Source organism: Staurois parvus, unplaced genomic scaffold, assembly GCF_062004578.1.
Source record: "Staurois parvus isolate SC_StPar_1 unplaced genomic scaffold, SC_StPar_1.0 ptg000012l, whole genome shotgun sequence".
Classification (NCBI taxonomy): domain Eukaryota; kingdom Metazoa; phylum Chordata; class Amphibia; order Anura; family Ranidae; genus Staurois; species Staurois parvus.
The window spans coordinates 8,441,724-8,457,826 of record NW_028317808.1 but is presented as its reverse complement, the minus strand read 5'-3'; the positions used below and the strand labels follow the sequence as shown (position 1 = coordinate 8,457,826).

The following is a 16,103-nucleotide window of genomic DNA, read 5'->3' as shown; positions in this document are numbered from 1 at the left end:
ACAGCACATTCATTTTGGCTCCAATATACAGTCTAGGGGTTTGTCTTTTTGTGATTTATTGCTTGCAAAACATGTAACAAGAGAGGGATTAGGGCATGGGATACTATAAAATGGCTAGCAACATCAATGAGAGCACAGTCTAAACTCTCACAACTGGGGACCATGAGGCAATCTCTTTGATATCTAGTTACCTTGTAGAATTAAACTGCTGTAGAAACCATGTGCAACTTCAGGAACACTGCACAGTACAGAGGACACTCTTCCCCTGACCCTAGCAGTGTTCGGGACTGTGAACCTTGCGAATGGTCAGTATCTGAGAACCTATGAGAGCAGTCTCAGTCTGAGCAACCTCTGGCATTTGTATTCCAAAAGTCAGTCACCAGGAATCAGTTCTTGGTCATTACTCAGGTTACATCCCCAGTACAGTTGCCACCTTCCAGCATCCTCTGGATAGCTCCCAGTGAGAGAAAAATTCTTCTCAAGACCGGATCCTTTTGGTGAGGTTCTGCAGCCAGTTCCAAGTCCCTTCCATGTCTCCTTCCCCGAGACCTCAGAGAACAGCAGCACAATGCAAGGCTTCCCTCGGGGTATTAGTTCCCTGTGGCTCGGAACTCTCCATACTAAAGAGACAATCTCTCTGGGGCTTCAGACTATTTATCAGCTTCCCCATCCACTTTCAGAGCATAACTCCCCAGGAATTGGCAAGGCCCTGGCTAGTATTCCTGCTCATTAATTGAATCCCCAAGCCTATGTAGGAGGGTGCTACACATAGATTGTCATTGAGTGCAGAGTACTTAATTATATTTTTATAGTCTTTATATATTTATAGGGTTCCTTTTTGTAAACAAGCTATGGAATCTATTTACTGATTTGCTTGTCTCAGACAAATGCAGACATAACAATGTGTCTCATACTAGTGTCAGTGTTCTAAATCATTTAGCAAATTTGAATTGACTACTATGGTTAAGAGGTATATTAAATATTAATTTCAGCAAAACGTGCTATAGCTCAAGCCTGGAGAGCCCCTTTGGTTGCCTTCCAGGGTGTGAAGACCCGGCTGAATTCTATGATGATCAATGAACAGATGTCTAGCATTTTTCAGGTTTCTCATCCAAGATTCCTTAAAGTTTGGAAACCTTGGATATATTATTCCTTGCCTCTTACTAGTTATGGCCTCTTGTAGTCTTTGCCTGTGCTGGCTCTGGATCCGTGATTCTTCCATTTTTACTTTCTTTCTCCCTCAATCTTTTCTCCCTTCCTTATTTCTTTCTACTTTCCTATACTTTCTTCTTTTCATTAGTTTATGTTTCTCTCCCATTTTCCCTGAGCTGATACTTCTCGGTAGGGGTTTTTCCTCTTTGTTTTGTTTCGGTAAGATGATGGAACGCTGCTGATATTAATTGGTTCTGCTTTATGCCATTCCCCCTTGGTGCCATTGGATATTTCGTTACTTTGCTAATACACCCTGCTGATTTGTACCTGCTTTTTGTATGCTTTTTTTTCCATGGGGTGTATCTTGAGCCTTTTGTATTCCAAAAACTTCTTTCATAAAAATATTGAAATAGAAGAGTATATTATAGCACTTTGCATGGTGTGATTAAACAAAAGTCCCTACAACTGTGAATAAATGTGTGCTTTCATTTAAATAGTCTGACGGCATACTTTGGCTTGCTGGAAATCTGCAGTCCCAAGGAAGGAGACGTGGTTCTTGTTAATTGTGCTGCTGGTGCTGTAGGTTCTGTAGTGGGACAGATTGCAAAGATAAAAGTAAGTTACCTTTTTCAATTTGTGATTTCGCTATAATTGTTTTTTTTTTTTTTGTTTTTTTTTGCATTTCCCAAACAAGCTCATATGAGCTTGTCTTGGAAAAACCCATGTTCTGTTAATACTCACATTCCTTTGGACATGCTACTTGCCTGACTGGCAGGTCACATGGCTTCCATTCTTTGAGACCCTAGCCCAGAATAGGTTTGCAGCAAGTGAAGTCAGAATTCATAATCAGCAAACTTATTGCATGTCAGTAGTTCAGAAGCCAGAGGAATACTGTGAAAGCCAGGCAACTAGTACTTTCAGAAGGTCAGAAGTTGAATCTTTATGGATTTCTTTTAAGAAGCAACTCCAAACAAAAGATACAATTAGCATAAAATGTGCTAATGCTCTCCAGGTCCATTATCGACATTCTAAATCGAGAAAGTCTACCCAGTTTATTAAATTTCTAGAATCGTACAAAGGCTGTTTATTGATGTTTTTAGTGCGGAGCTGCCTGTACTGTAGCCCCTTGTCACAAAAATGCTATGCTATGAAACATCCTATTAATTCTTCATCGTGTGAGGGCAAGGCTGCAGAGGGTTTGGAGAAAGCAGGCGCTAGAACCAGTCTCATATTCAAGGTCATTCAGCAAAAGAAGATATCAGAACTATAGTGGTTTACATAGCACTGTGCTCATGACACATGCCAGGATGCAAATGAGTGACACTGAGCAGGTAAGTTGTCTCCTCTGAGCCTAAATTTTGCAAAAAGTACATCATGTTTAGGCCGGTTGACACCAACTGCCATGGGACTGTGCTTGGCAAGTGACAACACTCAGTTCACAACACTGCGATGTAGGTGGTATACACTGAAAAAGTACGACATGTCCCTTGTTTTTTGTTGTTTTTTTTTTGTTAGCACAGCGTGATTCAACACATCCCACTGCACTGCACTGCTGTGCAGCTGATAGCATAAAAATGTCACTCTGACATTTTATTAACGTTCGGGGGGGGGGGGGGGGGAAGGTTGCTGTGTTTCTAACACATTGGAACTGCAGCATTCTTACTGCACACCAACAGCTAGGTTTTAACAGAACTGCTGATGTGGCTTATGTGAAAGACCCCTAAAGTGTCACAGCTATGAATGTAAAAGTACCTACAGTGGGGTTGAGTTACTAAAGTCAAATAGACTGTGAACTTTGCAAGTGCAGCTGCACTCATTTTTCCCCTGAACTTAATGAATATGGTAAAGCTTCACGTTGTAAAAAATACCCAATCAGGTGCAAGGAAAAAAAAACAGCATTTTTTTGCTTGCACATGATTGGATGTTGAAAATAAGTAGCGCTTTGCCACATTTAATAAGTTCTGGGGAAAATGAGTGCAACTTCACGTGCAAAGTGCATAGTCTTTGTCTTCAGTAAATCAACTCCTTTATGTTCATGTATACAGTTCTAAATTGAAAAAAAAAACACGGTGAAGAGATCAATGACATGAAATGAATGATGACTTTAAGTAAACATAGAATTATATATATATTTTTTTCTCTCATCAGGGCTGTAAAGTAGTTGGATCTGCTGGATCAGATGAAAAAGTTGCGTATTTAAAGGAAATCGGTTTTGATGAAGCTTTCAACTATAAGACTGTGAACTCTTTGGAGGAAGCACTGAAGGCAGCATCTCCAGAGGGCTACGACTGTTACTTTGAGAATGTAAGTTCCCTTGAACTTTGTATGTAATGTAATTAAAAATAACATTCTCTTTGCTTTTTAGCTGAAAAACAATATGCAGAGTGCAGTAACCCACAGTAACCAATTGGCAAACAACCTTTATTAATCTGACCTGCTATGAGTTTCTAAAGGTTTGCATTATATAATTGGCCTCACAGCGGAGTATTTGTAGTAACGTGTACAATGTGCACAGTCATGATGCAAACAAAGCAGTCCTGGAAATTTTAAGGCTACATTTGCACTGGCAACTCTCCCAGGTGTGCATGACTGCGGCAGAAATCTGCTGATTCCTTTGGCTGTTTGACATCTGTGAGCTGTTAGATGCGGACGCTGAACTCTGTACACTGCAAAGGCAGGTTGTCATCGACTGTTGCAGCTATCCATGGCCGTCCGCACAGCCAGCAATTATCTGCAATGATTACTGCTGGATGTACTTTGTGTGTGGACAGCTATCAATAGCTGCAGCCTCCGCTGCCAACCTGTCATTGAGGTGTACAGGGCTCAGTGGGTGCAGCTAGCTGCTCACGGGTGGTAAAGACAGCTGCAGGAATCAGCAGATTGCTGCTGCTGCTATAGTTCACGCCTAATTCCCACTGCAAAGATAGCCTAACAGGGTAGCATACTTTGTCGCCAGCCATCTGCTGTCATCTAGATGTAGCACCCTCAAGTGTGCTACTAGAATACTGTAGCGTCTTGCAGGTAAAATCATTGTGTATGACTTATGGTAACCAGGGGCGGACTGACCCTTTGGAAACTCGGGCACTGCCCGAGGGCCCGGGGTCAGTAGGGGGCCCCATGAGATGCCCCTGGTACCTTTTTCATAGGCTTTTTTGAGTTTGGGCAAGGACACAGGGGCCCCATGATCACCTATTGCCCGGGGGCCCCATGAGTTGTCAGTCCGCCCCTGATGGTAACTGTGTGAGTCTGTGATTGAGGTTGGGTTTTTGCAGGTCAGCAGGAGGATGACCATACAGGTTGTGGCTCTATCGCCTCCTCCTGACTCTGGAGGACCATGGAACCTTCCATAAGTTGGTAAGCAGGAAGGGGTGGAGACTTGACGTGCATGTTTATGGGAGTCTGGCCAATCCCAGGTTTGGAGGCCCAGGTAGAGTGGTGGACTAGCCCATAAATATGGGAGAGTCAGGCTGACAGGGGAGTCAGGTGGAAGATGGAGTGCTGAAAAGACTGTTGGTGCCTGGGAGGGGTCTTCTAGGTCTGCGGGGAGGGGGGGGGGCAGCACTGGCCTTCAGGCTGAACTCGGGCTCTGGAGGATATGTTCAGAAGTGCAGCCTGAATTGGATCGAGACCTGGAGCACTGGGAGCAAAGAGGACGGAGTGAGTACATCAGCACACCCTGGGATTGAGAAGCAGAAAGACTGCCACATGTAGCAAGCTTTCAAAGGGCAGCGCTGGGCTCAGTCCTTTATTCTTGTCCCGGGAGATCTTCAGAGCAGCCAGGGAGGCTGGTAGTGTTTACAGTCTGTGGATCTGGGAGCGATTCTACAGGGGGAGAGTAGACATCTCTGCATGTAGTTAGAAGAAGCTAAGCTGATTTTTGTGAGCTGCTAGTTCCTTGTCCATAAAGGGCTGTTGCTACTGATCCGTAAACACTGACTGCTTTCAAGGAAAAGAACAGTCCAGGATCTGTTTCTGTACATAGGAAGGAAGTTGCCCCACCCACCCCCTCACCCTCATTGATTCAAGCCGAACTGAGCATCTCATAATCCCTATTTCCCTATCCAAGTTATTTTCCCCTAATAAAATGACAAAACCAAGCTCACAGGCAATTCAATGACTGTGGATGAAAGTGTGGAAAAATGGTGGTTGCCTGGCTGTGCAGAGCTTAGGGGTTCCCACAACACATCGGCTCTCATGAGGGCAGCGCTACATAGATATAAACGATTACTTTGACGCATCTGATGCCAACATTTAAAAAAATATTTTGCCTGGCTGTGTGTTTCAGATTTCACATATGCAAGTAAGCAAATGGTTTTATATGTGTCAATGCTTCTAATAAAATAAATGGCCAACAGGCAGATAGGTTGCAGCTTTTAATTGCTTCTCTGTGGGGATTTAGGTAACTTGCTAAGATAACAGAGTTTTTTTTTTTTATTCTAACATACTGTCCAGTACTATGCAAAAGGTATGCGGGTGTGAACAAAATGTTGTAAATGAAGAATGTTTTCAAAAATATATATTTAAATATTTATTTACAAACTACAAAGTGATCAAACCGTAAAAAAATCTAAATCAAATCAATGTTTGGTGTGACTACCATTTTTGCTTTAAATCAACATCAATTCAATTCATCAAGCTCTTTTGAAGAAGCACAAAGAAATGGGCAACGTTGAGGACTGTAGATGCAGTATTCAGCCAAGGAAACTTAATTCAGCAGATGAGACACATTATGCTTACTTCCCTTCAACATCAGAAGATGTCCAGCAGTTCCATCAGCACAGAACTGGCAGAAACCAATGAGACCCAGGTACACTCATCTATTGTCCAGAAGTGGTCTTCATGGAAGATATGCGGCCAAAAAGCATACCTCCGATGTGGTAACAAGGTTAAGCAACTCAACTAAGCAGGAAAACATAGGAACTGAGGTGCAGAAAAAGGAATCGGGTGCTCTGAACTGATGAGCCAAAATCTGAAATATTTGGCTATAGCAGGAGGCAGTTTGTTAGCTGAAGTGCTATAAGTGTCTGCAGGCAACAGTAAGCATGCAGGAGGTTCCTTGCAAGCTTAGCGTTGCATTTCTACACATGGAGTTGGAGATTTGGTCAGGATCAATGGTGTCATCAATGCTGAGAAATACAGGCAGATGCTTATCCATCATGCTATACTATAAGGGAGGCATGTGATAGGCCCCAAATGTATTCTGCAGCAGGACCCCAAACATACAGTCAATGTCATTAAAAACTATCTTCAGTGTAAAAAAGAACAAGGAGTCCTGGAAGTAATGGTTTGGCCCCAAAGAGCCCTGATCTCAACATCATTTGAGTCTGTCTGGAATTACAAGGAGACAGAAGGATTTGAGGCAACCTACATACACAGAAGATCTGTGGTTGGTTATTCAAAATGTTTAGAATAATCTGCCTGCAGAGGTCCTTCAAGCAAATGTACCTAGAAGAATTGATGGTTTTGAAGGCAAAGGGTGGCTATAACAAATATTGATTTGATTTGGATTTCTCCTCTGTTTATTTACTTTCCAATTTTTTATTGATAAAAATAAACTAGTACACTTCTATTTCTGAAAGAATTCATTTACAGCATTTTTACTACCTAAAACTTTTGCACAGTACTGTACATTGTTTTTCTTGCACTGAAACTGCATTACAAAAGCCACAAAACTTTACCGGGCATTTTAAACAAAGTGAGGAAAATATGGAGGTGAAAATATTGCTGTCCTTTTTCTGAAATGCTATTTGTCTGGCTTTCGCTGATTTGTACAATTTGAGACACTAACCTAGAATGACAATGTATATGGGCAAAGTTAGTGCTTTGTTAGGTAACGGAACAAGTATGACGTTAATTAGCAGCAAGACAGCCAAATGTTAGAAATTGCAGCCTCCATACTTCTTCTTTAGTGCAGGTTTTTAAGTTGCCCTCATTTGTCTATATTGAAATAATTCCTGCTAGAAAGCAATGTTTTCTGGCATGTTTTATTGAACATGTTATTAGTACCAAATAATCTTTTCTTTATTGTCCACTAAAGGACACAGGGCTCACTCAGGTATGCAATATGCATACTTCACATTTGACCTAGTGGAACCAATGTAGCTATGTGGTAAAATTCATACCTAAACTTCAATTTTAAGCTCTGTCCCTCTCAGAGGGGGGGTTGGGGGTTGTGACTCACTAGAACCATTTGGATCAGTTTTCCACTGTTCCCTTGTCCTTTTGATAAAAGACTTTTTAGTGCACTGCTATTGCCTTTTAATCCCTATCTGTGCCATGGGTTGTCATGTCCTCTCTAGTGCCTACTGTTTCCTTGCTTCTTCATAGAAGAACACATAGACTCCTGCACTGAAAAATCATTACCCTTGCTTCTTGTAATTCTTTCTAAGAAGCATCGATAGTCTGCTTGTCCGAAAGTGTTACTAAACCCATAACCGTAAAATCGAAAGATGGACCTTTCATGGAAGTAGCGCCAGCAACATCTCCCTTGCTGCAAGAGGCTGATCTACCTGACACTCTTAAGACTACTTGACTGACTGTTACCCCTGGTGTCCATCTGCTGTTTTCATACCCCAATGTGTTGTTGACCCAGAACTGGAGACTATGTGTAGTGCTGGTTACTTGCATTACATTCCTTTTAATATCTTCAGACCAGACAGAAGGCAAAGTTTTTAATACTGAAAATGTTTCCAGTAAAGCTTTCAAAGTACACAGAAACCCTTCCTTCCCTATGTCCCCAAACCCTATCTCAGGCTTGTGTGCTGCCCCTGCATACCTGTAAAGACAAAATTCATGTATGGCAGTATCCATTTTTGATGGAATCCATCAGCTGGCATCTTCAGGTTGGACTACGGGTTCCAGCAGTCTCCTAACATGGCTGAAGGGTCCTGAAGACAGAAATGTTTGGACACAGATCCTGGCAACATAGGACCCCACTGGTGATAGCAGTGGAGAATCTCTCTAGGCTCCGGACCACTGTCCTTATATATCAGCACAGGACCAGTGGGTCGGACCTGAAAAAAAACCCGGGAGCAGAGTTAACCCTAACGCTCCTGTCGGGGTCAACGTCCACCCCTAATAAACTCTATTTCTCCCTGGAGGGCCCACAGACAGACCAATCTATGATCTCACTGTACTTTCCATTTGCAGGGCATATTGCAGTTATTTGTGGCATCTGGTTCCTTGGGAATATTTTCCATTCTTTTTTATACATATTATTCTTGCGCTCTTCGGTGGATTCATAACCTTGTCTTCTTTATAGTGGAGTCTACCTTATAAAACATGAAGTATCCTGATTGTTGATCGCTTATTTTTTAATACTTGGTCATAGAGCTTATAGTATGGTTATAGTTTCACTTTATATTGCTGTAATTCATCACTTCACCCAATCCTACAGCGTTCAGGTCTACCAGCTCTTTTATTTTGCTAATTGGTTCTTTTTTTATGGACATACCTTATCTGTCCATGCTTCTTTTCCCTGTATTCCAGGGTTAGTTATGCTAGGTTTAGGCATTTTCCTTTTGTTGACAACCTTAAGCTGTAAGTCTAAGGTAGTTGTTCTTTCACCTGTTCATTTTCTAAGGTGGGGGATTACTTATCCTCCCATTTGCTAGTTAAATCCCATCACTTCCTCAGGTTCTAGTTTTCCCTTCTGGGATTATTTGCCCTACTCTGGAACACTAGGTGGATCTTTGGTATCATTCCATCGATGCTGACCATTCTATAATATGTTCAGTCGTCTCCAGGAAGCCCTATTTCAGAGGTTGGCTCCTTTGCCTGTTCTTGTGGTAAGATTTTTCATTTGTAGAATCACTCACATCTTTTGCCTTCGCCTCATTTGGACTGCTGTTGGATATCCCATGTCCAACAATTACTACTATCCTGTGTCTTTCAATAGACGATAAAGGAAATATGGTTTTTGCACTTACTGTAAAATCTTTCTTGAAGTCTATTGAGGGACAATGGTTCCGTCCCCCAGTCTTATTAGCCTTATGCACTGTTCATTCAAAAAACTGAGGCGAGACAATTTGAGGTGGGGTTATACGAGAGCTGGCTTTTTCTTTTTTGGTTTGCCAGTGTCCAAATCTTCTGAAAGAGGCAGTTTAACCCAAATGTCCAAGAATTACTACTATTTCTATTTTTGTTTTCTCTTGAAACTTTTGATCAAGATGTACTGATGGACAATGTTTGTGAATGTGAATTCGATGTGTCATTGTGTTCATTATAAATTGACTGGGAGTGTGGAACTTCCAGGAGCAGGTACACTATGGAAGCAGCATATCTGAGGTCCATCAGGACCATATTATGTATGGAAGTCTAAGGAGGATTCTGTAAAATCGACGAATACTTGAATTCATTGTTTTGAAGCATAAACATAGTTTACCCTTATATTTTCAACACCACAGTAGAAATATGACATTAGAAGTGTTGTGGCTCCCATTTTTTCTTCTTTTGTTCCCTTGTATCTTTAGTGTAGAATATAATTTCCTGTATTCATTTGCTGTAGAATTGGAGTGTAGCTGATCATTTTCTTCTTCTCTAGGTTGGAGGAAAATTTGCAGATGCTGCCTTGCAACAAATGAGAGATTTTGGAAGAATTGCTGTATGTGGTGCCATCTCTATGTACAATGACGCAGTGCCTCCTTCAGGTAGATTAATATTTTCTTACAAAATATTTTGAGCAGAAATAGTTTTACTAAGCAAGCTGCAGTGAAACACATGCACATAACTCATTCTGTAAGTAGCATTCTATTTTAACATGTGACTCCTAATTATCTGATAACTGGAATCTATTGAACCTTGTTAAATGTTGAATCAGACTGCTCCTGGTGTTTTATGTGTATTTTCTGTAAGACTGTGATTAACGTTTTTAGAATAGATGACAAGGTCTATTATATTCACTTGGCCTCCGGAAGATTTATGGCCCTCAAGACCAGGCCATTTTTTGCTATACAGCGCTGCACTACTTTAACTGACAATTGCGTGGTCATGCAACGTTGTACACAAATGAAATTTATATAATTTTTTTTAACACAAATAGAGCTTTCTTTTGGTTGTATGTGATCATCACTAGGTTTTTTTGGTTTGTCCTATGAATTAAAAAAACTAAAATAAAAAAAAACAATGTTTTTTACTTTTTGCTATACAAAATCTTCATAAATTTAGGCCAAATGTATTCTGCTACATGTCATTGGTAAAAAAAATTCTGATAAGTGTATATTAATTGGTTTGCGTGAAAATGATAGTGTCTACAAACTATGGTATAGATACTGGAGTTTTAATTCTTTTACTAATAATGGTGGTGATCAGTGACTTATACAGGGACTGTGATAGTACAGCAGGCATTCTGACACTGGGTGATAACTTACTGCCACTGACATCTCCAGTGACACGAAGGGCTTGTTCACACCCTGGTGCAGAGACATTGTCCTCTATTTGCCCTGTTCACACCACAATATTAGTATCATGTGCAGATTTTTTTCTGTGCGGGAATCTGCAAATGTATATAAAACTCACTGGAGCATGCATAAAAACTGATGTCTCTGCAAGTAAAATCTGTGCGTCAGTTTCCATCAGTTTTTCTGCACGTATGGTGTGAACAAGGCCTAATACAGTGATCAGTGCTATTAAAAAGCACTATCACTGTACTAATGACACTGAGCAGTAAGAGGATAACATCTGGGCAATCAGAGGGTTAACTGTGTGCCAGGGAGTGCTTTTATGGTTTATGGTGTGGTGTTTTACTAGGAGATGTGCTGGTTTGTATCTCCATGCTCTGGGAAATAAAAAACAGGGAAATAAAAACCAGCACATCCCTGCTGATAGGAAAGAGATCTGTGTTGTTTACATTCACAAATCTCCCTCCTTTTGATTTAACTTTAGTTTTAGACCAAGTTGGTTCATACAAAATATTACTTTCACTAAATGATGTACCTGCTGTGAGTGCTGTATAAACTAGCTACCTACAGTATACAGCATTGTGTTTTTGCAGAGGTAGAAGTACTTTTTATCCTATTCCCAGAACTAAAGAATGTCAGTCCGAGTGGTGCTCAACAATTCACAGGAAGCCTTGTGTTTTATTTAATGAATACAAGGCTTTCTCTGAATGGCTGAAGTGGAGGGACATACCGATGATTTTCAAAAATTTTAATTCACAAGAAACCAAGAATTACTTCAACAGTTTGTTTCTTGAGGTTTCCAGTCTGGTTGACTGCAGGCTCTATGAGGGTATGCCTTTCTATTGCATGAATTTTTAAAATGTATTTTCTCTGAAAGAATAGGCCTTATTAGGTTTTTAAAGCATAACAACAAAAATACATGTAGCAGGCTCCTTGTACAAGAGGATTCAGAAGGAATCACATGATCAGCAGTCAATCCTTTCTCTCTCTCTCCTATTTGTAAAACCTGGGCATTCTGCCAAGTTCATGACTCATCCACTACACAGCAAAGAATGCAGGGAAGGGGAGGAAGCAGGAAGTGAAGGGGGAGAAGAGAGGCTGGAGAAAAGACAGGGACATGTGGAGCCCGTCCAAGCAGAGGAGGAGGCACTACAGCACCCAGCGCGGATAGAGGGACCCTGTTGTGTGTTCAGAGTCTGGTGAGCTGTCCCACTGGAGAGAGTAAGACACACCATTTACACTTTGCATATAGACTGGGACATCCGCACCCCACTGCTGGGATCTCACCCATCCGGGGCCCTGTGCAAGCCACGGATCCCTCTGCCTGCTTTGCCCCTCACCACCAGTGTAATTGAGACTGTCTGCCCCGGGGACTGACACATACTGGGAGATTGCATCCTGCGACTGCCCCTGGTCTTGGGGTGCTTTGTGTTGCGTTTAGACATTGAGGTTGGACCCTCTCAGCCCAGAAACCTAGTGAAATCGGATGTAACCCACACCAGCTGAAACTCCAAAGAAGCCTTCAGCTGCTATTTACTTCATTGTAAGGACTAAACGTGCACCAACTAGAGCTCCACCGTTACAAGGACTGAAGTGGGGGAATCTGGCTTAGTAGCCTTATTAGAGGTACCTCTTTATTGCATTCTGTTCTGACTCTGAGGTGATTTTTGGCTAACGCCCCTCAGAAGCAGAATCATACACCGGTGTGGGTAATACATTTCATTGATAGAGCATAAGTAAGTTTATTTGTTTGATATCAGTTGTATTCTGCCTAAAGTGCGGCTCCGCCATCCGGAGACTCTTGGCTGTGAAGCCCTCTAGTGGCAGACCAAATTTACTGCATTGCATAAAAGAAGAAAAGTAAGTTTTGAAGTTGAAAGGGGAACCCCACCCCTCTACACTGCATTTCATTCTCCATAAAATTGTTCTTGTTTCATTTAACCCTGTGTCAGCAAATTTCTTGGCGGTGTATTTGCTATTCATTACCAGTTGTGCCAGAGGGATTGGGTTTGCTTAGGGTTGGATCTATTGAGCGCAGGACCCATAATATATTCCAGCTTGTCCCAAGGGGCAGTGCTACATACAATTTCATAACAACTGGTAACCTTTAGTCTGACAAAAATTATGTGTATATCCCTAGACGCCATGATATCACTTCCCCCCAGAAAAGCCAAAGCAAAAGTCTCTCGCAGCGTCCGTACAGTGAAATATCCCTACTATCATGTGAAAAAATTCTCCTTCTTATTCAGTGTTCAACCATACGTGATTCTTATTCCATCTTCTACTTGATACCCTCAAAAAAAATATATACAGTATATAAACGCACACAGTGCATTATCCTCAATATGAGCACCTCTACATCAAAAGAATCGTATTCACAAAATGTGTAGCAAATCCGTGCTTAATCACTCCACCATGTGTTCACTTCTATACACCTGTTATATTACCCTCTATATATTTAAAAATGCCTTGTACCAGGTTCCACCAATAGAACTCTTTCAATTCACAGCTTCCTTTCCGTCCTCACCTTCCATAGGAGATATACCTTCCAGAGAAAATTAAATATAGTGTGATGCCATCAATAACTCAATGTGTCCTCTCGTGCTTCACTCTTAAATCAATGGTGACCACCATTGACAAGTGATATATCACTCCACACCTCACAGACCATGCACCTTACCGGACTACGTCAGCCAAAAAGCATGGAGTAGAAACCGCACATCTTGATCCACAGTCTTCCCAGTCTTCCAATAATATGTAGATCAAAATGAATAGGCATACATAGTGTATTACTTTTTTTAAAATCAACAATTTATTTCAATAAAAGCACTTAAAAACAATGCAGGCTACATCGTCATGTATTCATCATCAATACAGAGCCTTTGTTGGCTCAAAACCTTATCCAAGATGGTCGCTACGCAACTTCCAGTGTATGTCTAACGTCACTAACTGACGCGTTTCATCATTTCAGACTTTGTCAAAGGATACTTTGACACTTCTTGAGTTATTGACGGTATCACACTATATTTAATTTTTTCCGGAGGGTATATCTCCTATGGAAGGTGAGGACGGAAAAGAAGAAGTTGTGAATTGAAAGAGTTCTATTGGTGAAACCTGCTATAAGGCGTTTTTAAATATATAGAGGGTAAGGGTAAGAACAGGGCTGCTGATAGAAACCACGGGGCCCCATACAGCCAACCTGACAGGGCCCTATCACCTTAAATAACAAACAAAAAAACACTGTTTACTATGCTTCCGTTATCAATGAACACAGTGAGTGATTAGTTCATTCAGGAAACAAAGGGCTGGTAAATGTGACATATTTACCGGGCCCTTCCCCCACTCTCCATCCTCAAATATCCTATTGTGTGCTTGCAGATGCTGGTGGAAAGGAAAGGAGGGAAGCTGGTAGCACTGTGGTGGTGGGGGCACACAGGGGAAATGTATGGTGCAAAGGTAGGGTGATGGGTGTGGCAGAGAGCAGTTACTAGAACTGATCCCCTGTAGGGCTCTCTCTGCAGCAGCTGCCAGCGGGAGGGAGAGGAGAAGAAGCCAGCTTTCAGTTGCTGCAGAGAGAGTGCTACAGGGGATCGGTTCCAGTAATTGCCCCCCGCTGTGTCGATCACCCTCCCTGCCCACGTCTGATTCACCAAGCTGCCTGGGCCCCCCTGCTAGCCTGGGCCCCGTGCAGGAGTACTGGTGGTACCCCCTTATCCACGGCCCTGGGTAAGAATAATAAGCGTATAGAATTGAACAAAAATACATCTACACAGACATGTAAAAGAAACGTAGTGGAGAAGAAGGTACACCACCATTGTTTACCACAATTTCTTCTCATGCTGTATGGCATAAAAGGTTGATTTTTTTAATCTATAGGGAAACACTGTAGCGCTACCATAGGGCAGGCTACCCAGGTTTGCAGAAAAAACATGGGTCTCAGGTTAACTCGAGGTAGAATGAACACTCAAAAGAAAAATTATATGATTGTTTAATGAGGCAGATATCTAATACCCTCATATAACCTCAGAAAGAAATACAACAGGAAAAATAAGGAAAGGGGGGGTAATCTACCTGAGCCAAGATCACCAGGACAGAAAGCCATGTTCCTATACAGAAACTAGAGGAATGGTAAAATGTATTTTATACTAAGTGGCGCTTCCACGGTGGAAAGGAACATGGAAAACTCCATAACTATGAAAGGGGATCTTGCTTTAACCAGTTGAGGACCTAGGACGTACATCCCGAAAATCTCTGCAACATACTATCTGTGTGCACCCTGCTCTTCTCCACCACCACTATCACTATTTATCACGAGCAGATCCAGCTGCACAAAATCATCAAAGTTTGCTTAAAAAAAAATGATTTCTTCTTATATAGCAAAGTTATGAAATCTATAGATTACTCTGGGTACAGGAGCTTAAAGCGGAGTTCCAGTTGATTTAAAATACAGACACTTGCCTGTCCCACGATCCAGCAGTGTCCTCACCACAGCTGGTTTCACCAGCCGTCTTCTCTCCCCAGCGCCGGCATCTTCAGTGTGGGCACCCGCTTGTGACAGCTTGCATCTTCACAGCCGGGTGCCCACTGCACATGCGCGATTAGCGCTGCGCTTTGTGAATGGTCTCAGTCTTCTGGGACTTGTCACATGTCCCAGAAGACTACGGGGAGGGAGGTGGGGAGACTATTTTCACTTCTGATTGCCTTAGTCGATCGCAGCGGAAGTCGGAGCAGGTACCTGTCAAATTCGGGTGCCTGCTCCCCAAAGGTGTCAATCCTTAATGGGAAGTGGGGCACAAGGGCTTAAGGTGGAACTTCCCCTTTTGGGTGGAGCTCTGCTTTAACTATTTAAAGCCTATCTAAGCCTATCTAAGCCCAAATTATCAGGTCACAACATTTCTGGCTGGATGAACAGGTACTTTTTCTTAAACTTCTGCAACAGATCTAATAAAACGCTTTCTATGGTATACAGCGGGTATAGAAAAGAATCACCCCCCTTCAAATATTCACATTTTGTTGCTTTGCAGCCTGAAATGAAGACAGACAATTTTTGTTCATCCAGCTGTATTTACTTAGTGCAACTTATAACATCCATGTGAAAGATATGTAAAACACCAATATGTCAGAATAAAATGTAAGAAATATTCAAAAACAGAATCACTGAAGCAAAAGGATTGCCTACCTCCTAAAAATTACTTGTAAACTCAATCAGGTATAGCTAATCACCTTCTCAAAGGCACACATAGCCATTTGACTTTCATCTGTGATCAGCTATGGACATTTTGATTAGTTCAGCAAAAAAAGAACTTTCCTGGAACATTTCACTCCTTCACAGTGCAACTGAAGCAAACAATCAACTATGGGTGGCAAGGCACTGTCAAAAGATCTCCAGGATAAATCTGTGGACAGGCACAAGTCAAGAGATGGATACAAAAAAATTTCAAAGGTTTTATCAATGCCTCGAAGTGCAGTGAAGTCTATTATTAAGAAGTGGAAGGTATTTGGTACAACACAGACCCTCCCTGGATCAGGACGTCGTTCCAAACTGGCCAGGAG

General features: G+C 41.8%; 1 protein-coding gene across 1 annotated transcript in view; it reads left to right on the top strand.

The window, feature by feature from the left end:
• The window catches only part of LOC149473684 (prostaglandin reductase 1-like), a 72,807-nt gene that overhangs the window by 41,921 nt on the left and 14,783 nt on the right, over positions 1 to 16,103 (top strand). The window contains exons 6-8 of the mRNA XM_089674750.1: positions 1,650 to 1,767; positions 3,301 to 3,456; positions 9,695 to 9,800. Coding sequence (XP_089530876.1) covers positions 1,650 to 1,767; positions 3,301 to 3,456; positions 9,695 to 9,800 — 380 coding nt within the window. The remainder of the gene's footprint in view (positions 1 to 1,649; positions 1,768 to 3,300; positions 3,457 to 9,694; positions 9,801 to 16,103) is intronic.